Source organism: Mustela nivalis (genome assembly GCF_964662115.1).
Source record: "Mustela nivalis genome assembly, chromosome: 14".
NCBI lineage: Eukaryota > Metazoa > Chordata > Mammalia > Carnivora > Mustelidae > Mustela > Mustela nivalis.
Window position 1 is genome coordinate 19,379,640 of NC_139033.1, and position 7,678 is coordinate 19,387,317.

The 7,678-nt window shown below is 52.5% G+C and overlaps 1 protein-coding gene across 1 annotated transcript; it reads right to left on the minus strand.

The window, feature by feature from the left end:
• On the minus strand, window positions 1-2,036 carry LOC309848407 (uncharacterized protein). Its single transcript, XM_082700006.1, has one exon. It carries the CDS (start codon window positions 1,956-1,958, stop codon window positions 984-986), a length of 975 nt encoding a protein of 324 aa, XP_082556132.1. The 5' UTR covers window positions 1,959-2,036; the 3' UTR covers window positions 1-983.
• Between the last annotated feature and the right edge of the window lie 5,642 nt (window positions 2,037-7,678).

The following is a 7,678-nucleotide window of genomic DNA, read 5'->3' on the forward strand; positions in this document are numbered from 1 at the left end:
GTTCTGTGTATAAACTGGGCACTCAGAGGAGGCAGGAGCTTTTACTGAAAAATTCTGGCTTCTATTATTGAAGACAGAGCACGGTAAGAGTTCTCAAACTCATTTACATGTGCCGAAAAGTATCTGGCAATATAAGTTATACTACTTGTTAAATAAGAAATACATCATTTGGCCCAGCGTACCTTCCTCTGTCATGGTACAAATGATACCCACTGTGCAGCACTGTTCACAGACTCCGTGCCATAAACACGACATACACCATGCTCACAGATTATTTTCACAAGTGCTACAAGAATATATAAATGTATAACATGTAGCCATACTCAGGAACGTAAGGCCTATATCCCTCTGAAGCAACAGGCTTTTTACTTGGCTGTCGTCATTGCCAACATACATATACACACAGACACGTATCTTTTTTTTTTTTTTAATTTTTTTTCAGTGTTCCAAAATTCAGCGTTTTTGCACCACACCCAGTGCTCCATGCAACATGTGTCCTTCAAAACACCCACCACCAGGCTCACCCAACCCCCCCCAACCCTCCGTTTGTTTCTCAGAGTCCACAGTCTCTCATGGTTTGTCTCCCGCTCCGATTTCTCCAAGTTCACTTCTCTTTTCCTTCTCCCCATGTCATCTGTGTTATTCCTTATGCTTCACAAGTGAGACCATATGATAATTGACTCTCTCTGCTTGACTTATTTCACTCAGCAGAATCTCTTCCAGTCTCGTCCATGTTGCTACAAAAGTTGGGGATTCATCCTTTCTGATGGAGGCATCATACTCCATAGTGTATATGGACCACATCTGCTTTATTCATTCGTCCATTGAAGGGCATCTTGGTTCTTTCCAGTTTGCTGACTGTGGCCACTGCTGCCGTGAACATTGGGGTACAGATGGCCCTTCTTTTCACTACAGCTACGATACGTGTCTTTAAAGTTTCATACTGAATGAGCCCCCCCGGGCGCCCCACGTCCACTCTGTTTCTAGGGTTTCTGTCCTGTGTGAATTCTCTGATGTACGAGGAGGTGGGACTTCTGGGAGAAGGCTTTCCCACACTCGCCACAACCATAGGGCTTCTCTCCTGTGTGAGTTCGCTGATGTATGAGCAGCTGTGACTTCCAAATAAATGCTTTCCCGCACTGGCTGCATCCGTAGGGCTTTTCTCCTGAATGAGTCTTCTGATGTCGAAGCAGCAGTGACTTCCCACTGAAGGCTCTCCCGCAGTCACTGCACCCGTAGGGCTTCTCTCCTGAATGGATTCTCTGATGCTTACGGAGACCTGACTTCTCCCTGAAGGCTTTCCCACACTCACTGCATTTGTTGGGCTTTTCATCTGTATGGGTTCTCTTGTGAGAGGTGAGTTGTGATTTCCCACTAAAGGCTTTCCCGCATTCACTACAGGCATAGGGTTTCTCTCCCGTGTGACTTCGCTGATGAATGATGAGCTGTGAGGTCTGAGAGAACACTTTGCTACACTCGCTGCATCCGTACGGTTTCTCTCCCGTGTGAGTTCTCTGGTGTGTGATGAGGTGTGACTTTCTAGCGAAGGCCTTTCCACACTCACATCCATAACGTTTTTCTCCTGTGTGAACTGTCTGGTGTGTAACGACGTGTGACTTCTGGGAAAAGGCTTTGCCACAGTCACTGCATTTGAATGGTTTCTCTCCTGTGTGTGTCCTCTGATGGACGATGAGCCGTGACTTCCTGCTGATGACTTTTCCACATTCCGTACATTCATAGTGTTTTACTCCAACAGGAGTTTTTTCACATGCAATATGGAGAAAGGATTTCTCATATCCCCTGACCTTCCCAGCTTTCTTTCTCCCACTGTTTCCAGTCTGAGTAAATAAATCTAGTGAGTATTTCAAATGTTTTCCAGTTGAGACACGCTTATTGGATTTTTGCTTTAAAGGGGCAAGGTTCATGCTCGACTGAAATATTTTTCCACCTGCATTCATTTCATGAACTTGTTCCAATTTTTTAATCCTGTCTTGAATTTCTTGGTGCCATGCTTTGTATTCATCAACTTTCCAGTATTCTAGAAAAGAGAAGAATTAAAACCCTTTAGTGAATTCTTCAATAACTGTGAACCAGATGAACCAGAACCGCAGAAATAATCATGCACACCGGTACATGTTTGGGAATTAAAATTAAATAAAGTGCTTTCATGGAAACTGAGGTAGAAAACCGATAATGGATAAGGAGAAGAAAAAAAATGGACTAAACAGGTTGTTAGGAGCCATGATAGAATAATCTGTTCCAGGCAAAGGGTTTCATCTGCACACACACTCAACCCTAAGAGAAGGCAATAAAAAAGTTGCACTAGAAGCAAGGGAATGAGGACTCCGAAGTTATTTCTTTGGTTACAGGGCAAGGAGGAGTAAACCATCATGAGAGAAATGAAGGCGAGACTAGAGGAAAGACTGTGGGAGTGCAACAGTAGTCGGAGGCGTTCACAATGAAAGGGGAAAGAAGATATGTGGGAATTAAAACAGTGAAAGGGGAAAAAATCACAACGGATCCTGTGTCCTAGAGAAAAGAAAAGGGATCTCTCAGCAGGATAAGGTCTGGTGTGGAGAGGAAAATGAACGAACAAAGTCCAACAGGAGAAAGAGGGGTTGAGCTCCTTAGGACGGACCAGAGAGGCAGAGCTCACTCGAAAATCAGAGCCAAGGAAGACAGATGACCTATCCTCACATGGTAAGCGCTAGAAACGATATCTGCCTATCTGAGAAGCTCATCTCAATGGCTCCGGGTCACTTCCAGAGGGTTAGTGACCTCGAGGGTTCTCGACACAACATTGCACAGGTGCCCACCCCTCACCGTCTTCACTGTTCACTTCCAGCTGGAATTTAACTCCACCACCGCCCAGGGGCCTCGCCTGCAAAGCTCGGGCTCGGGATGTACCCGTGGCTGCTCCTGCTCCAGCCTGAAGGTCACATCTGGTCTGATGAGCTGAAACCTTGTGTATGGAAAACTCACATAGGACTTGGGCCCAATTTCCTGGGCTCGGGCTTCTGAAGAAAAGTAAATGCTTAGCTCCAGAGGCTGTGAAAGACGTCATTCACTTGGGATGTGCGTGGACAGACACTCTGGAGACGAAAAAGGGCTAAGAATTTTTGAATTCTTAGACTAAAGCCCTATGTCATGACACACTTCAAAGGTCCCATTTTTCAGTCAACGAAAGGGAAAGCCAGCTGACGGGGCCGAGTCCACACCGGATGTGTCCTTCCCCAGGGACACAAGGCTGCTCACGTTCTCCAGCACCACACTTCGGTACAGAGCCTTCTGCGTGGAGTCCAGCAGCCGCCACTCCTCCCACGTGAAGTCCACAGCCACGTCCTCGAACGACGGCGGGCCCTGGAAGAGCACGCTCCTAGTAAAGCTGAACCAGTGGGTCTCCGACGGTGAAACCATGGTGCAAAGACCCCAGGGCAGGAGCCTCTAGCAGCCTTCGGGATAGCTGTTCTCCTGTCTGCAAACCTCAGCTGTACGAGGGGTGCCAACGCGCCCGCTCCCAGTCACAAGTCGTAGCCGTTCCCTTGGCCCTTCTGCCTCTCTTACATCTAGAGTCAGTCCCGTGATCCGTGCTGGCAACGGCTCCCGGAGGTGTGCGAGGCCACCTGGGGGAAGCTGCTGCTTTTCTGGGAAGACAGGGACACACTGATAATACCCTCTGCTCTCTACTATTCTTCCTGCTTTTATTTTTTACGATTTTTTAAAAAGAATTATTTATTTTAGGGCAAGAGGGAGCAGGAGGAGGGGCGGGGGGAGGCGGAGGGAGTCTTAAGCAGATTCTGCGCTGAGCACGAATCCTGATGTGGGGCCTGATCGTTGACGCTGGGATCAGGACCGGAGTGGAAACTAAGAGCTGGACACTTAACCAGCTGCGCCACCCAGGCCTCCCTCTTCCTGCTCTTGAGTAGACGTTGTACTGGAGCCGCAGAAGCCACCCTGAGCTGTGAGGCGGCATGTGGGACACAGAAAACCAACTGGCAGAGTACGACAGAGCAGAAGCCCAGAAAACCCCGTAGTCTTTCATGGCACCCCTCACGTGCCGTGCCAGCCCAGGGCTGTCTGCTTCCATGTGTCCTAGCAGGAGAAACTTCAGAGGTCTTATTATTATTATTTTTTAAAGATCTTTATTTATTTGACAGAGGCAGAGACACAGAGAGGGAACACAAGCAGTGGGAGGCTTCCAGCTGAGCAGGGTGCCCGACCCGGGAGACGATCTCAGGACCCTGGGATCATGACCTACGCCGAAGGCCGACGCTTAACTGACAGCCACACAAGTGACCCTTCAGTGGCCTTATTATTAGAGCTACTATTTATAAATGAAGTCATCCCCAAATGATACATTTATTTGATCATTTTTTAAAAAGATTTTTATTTATTTGACAGAGATAGACAGACATATCACAAGTAGGCAGAGAGAGAGGGGGAAGCAGGCCCCCCACTGAGCAGGGAGCCCGATGCGTGGCTCGATCCCAGGACCCTGGGATCATGACCTGAGCCAAAGGCAGAGCCTTAACCCAGTGAGCCACCCAGGTGCCCCTAAGCAATTAAATCTTAAAAAAGAAAACAGTACTTAGAAAAAAGTCTATCAGTTCTTTAAAATGTTAAATATAGTTACCACAGGAACTAGCAGTTCATTCCTAGGTATGTACCTAAGAAAAGAGAACATACACACCAATGTTGGCAGTAGTAGTATCCACAGCAGCCAAAATAGCAAACAGCGATTTGGTCTAGCAAATGAGGAACTGATAAACACAACTGCCCCAGTCACACAACAGAATATTCCACAACAAAACACAATAAAGTATTAATTCATGGCCCATCTTAAAAGCAGGCTACATGAAAGAAGCCAGTCACAAAAGACCCCATCACGTGTGATCCTGTGGATATGAGATGCGCAGAATGGGCAAACCCAGGAGCTGGGGCCTGGGGCTGGGGCGGGGTCCCTGGGGGTTACCTGCTGCGGAGATGGAGATAGGTTTCCTTTTAGGAGGATGAAAATGTCCTTTTCACATTTTTTTGAGATTTTTAGTTATTTCACAGAAAAAGAGAGAGAGAGAGAGAGAGAGAAGGCACAAGCAGGGCTAACAGCAGGCAGAAGGAAAGGGAGAAGCAGACTCCCCGCTGAGCAGGGAGCTGGAAGCCGGACTAGATCCCAAGGTTCTGGGATCATGACCTGAGCTGAAGGCAGAGCCACCAGGCGCCCCTAGAGGATGAAAATATGCTAAATTTAGATTGTGGCTCAACAATTAGATGGTTGCAGAAGCCTCTAAACTACTGAAAAACGACCACCACCAACAAACAGTCAATTGTTCACTTAAAATGGGCGAATTGTACGGTACCACAATTGAGGAAATAAATGAGTTACTCACCTGGGACTTGGTCATTTTCTGCTGCTCTCGGGAAAACTGCAGGCTCTGTGTATCTTCTGGATTCTTATCTTGACGCTCAAATTAAAGGTCTCGGGTCAGGATTCTCTTCACCCAGGACCCTTGCTCCAGAGACTTCTTTATCTCAAACAAGCCAATTAGTGCACGGAAACTAGAATCTGTAGAGTCGGGTAACAAACTCTCTTTAAGATGGAAATACCCCTCTCTCATTGGAAACTCATTTAACCTGCCTTTAAAGCTCAGAGTGGGTTTTCTATAGACTCTGCACAGACCTCACAAGGACTCATAATAGGGGGTATGCAGAAGGAACCCCAGCCCCTTAGTAGCAGCATTCCCCCAAGCACTCGCTCTCTCTCGGAACGGGGAAGGGAAAGAGACCAGGCCAGTAATATAGAGCCCACAGAAAATAAGAATGTCGCGTTCACTTTTAAGTCAAGGCATAAGGAAGCGAGGAAACGGAATTCAGCAGCTGATGAAACAAGAGAGGAATTCAGCAGAGCTTCTCCTCAACATACAAGTCGTTCATTTGAAGCCCATGATGTTCTCGACAATTCTACACGTAAATCCCTGCGAACCACGACTGGCACAGAAACACTGAGTAAAGGCTGGTGAGTGCTCCTATGACCACGTGACGGGATTACAGGGAAACCAGGAAATTCTTACCAATAACAATCATTATCAGTAACGCCACTACTTCAGAGGTGCGGCTCTCATAGGTGGTGACACTACAAAGACGGGATCTGAAGTCTTACATGTTTCACCTGCCTTGTAGGCCACACAGTAAAGCCACTTTCAGACCCACACTTAGGAGCACAGACGTGGTTACCCCGCACTGGCTGCCCCGCACTGGCTGCCCCGTCAGCGCTCCACCAGCATCCCCGTCTTCAGTCACCGACCCCCGGGGCCGCGCAGTCGTGAGCCTCGAACCCCTCCCGGCAGCCCCACAGCCCTTCCTGCTCCCGCGAGCTCCGCGAGTCCCGTGGCTCGGACACCGCTGGGCCACCACCGACGCCCACAGCCGGCTCACGGACACCGTCAAGGCCCTCGCTGACCCGCACACTTAGTAACCCCTCAGGCCTCCGGATGACCAGGGAGTCTCCCCACAAAATGTCTCCCCGGTCGCCCAAACCTACTCTGTCCCCAGTCAACCCCAGGGCCCCCCAGTTACAGCCAAAGGCCAACCAGTGTCTGACTTCCAGCCCCAAGCGACCAAATCATTCAGCCCGCAGTCCCGCGGTCACTCTCCTCTGGTGGCTACGGCCGGCTCGACGCGACCCGGGACTGGAACTCAGGACCCCAAGATGCAGTCCCGGCCCTCCCCACTGGGCCCGCCAGGCCCCCAAGGGCTCGTGCCCTGCGGACACCGGGCGTCCCCAACCACTCCATCATCCCCCGTTCCTCCGCACCAGGCACCCTAATCCTGATTCCCGGGGAGCCCTGGGGCCCCCGCTCCGCAGTCCCCGAGGCCAACGGACACCCCACGGCCGCTTCCTCCCGAGCCGGTGCCGGCGACACACACAGCGCCTCGCAGACCGCCGGCCTCCGGGCGCTCCCCGCGGAGGCTCAGGAGCAGGCGGCGGAGAAGCCCCTCCGGGACGTGCCCACTCGCGGCGCGTCGCAGCCCCGCAGCCCCGCCGGCCGCCGCGGACTCTCCGCCTCGCAGCACAGCCCGCTGCCGGCACCCAGAGTCCGCGCCCCACGGCCGCCGGCTCACCGCACACCCCGAGTCGCCGCGGCGGCCGTCCACACCGCCGGCACCCGCCGAGCAGCCTGCGGCCCCGGCGCTGCCCGCGCAGACCCAACCGCCGCAGCCGCGCGCCCCGAACGCCCCTTCCGCTGGCCCCTCTCCCGCCAGCCTCAGCCGCAGGGGCCCGGCTCCTCCACCGGCCCCGGCCCCGGCCCCCGCAGGCCCCTCGGCACTCGCCGGCTCCGCGGCCGCTGTCCACGTGGCAGGACGCGCGGCGCGCTGCGTCCTCCGCCCCTCGGCATCTCCGGTCCCCACGGACCGCCCCACACTGCCCCCGCCCCGAACGCTGTCCCCACGAGGCCGCGGGGACGCCGAGCCCCGCCCCGCCCCCTCCCGCTGGGGCCCGCGCGCCGAGAGCCTCACCGCGGACCGCGGAGGGGCGCGCGCAGAACTCCATTTCCCAGGGTGCCTCTCGCCCCAGAACTACATCTCCCAGAGGGCTCTGCGGCGGGCTCGCCGGCAGCCCCGTCGGTTTTCCGAGAGCCCGGGGTGCGCAGAACGAGTGCTGCAGCTTCTCCCACCGGAA

Bases quoted from the DNA above. Each gene is read 5' to 3' on its own strand.
- LOC309848407 (XM_082700006.1), bottom strand. From the start codon at position 1,958: ATGAATGCAGGTGGAAAAATATTTCAGTCGAGCATGAACCTTGCCCCT.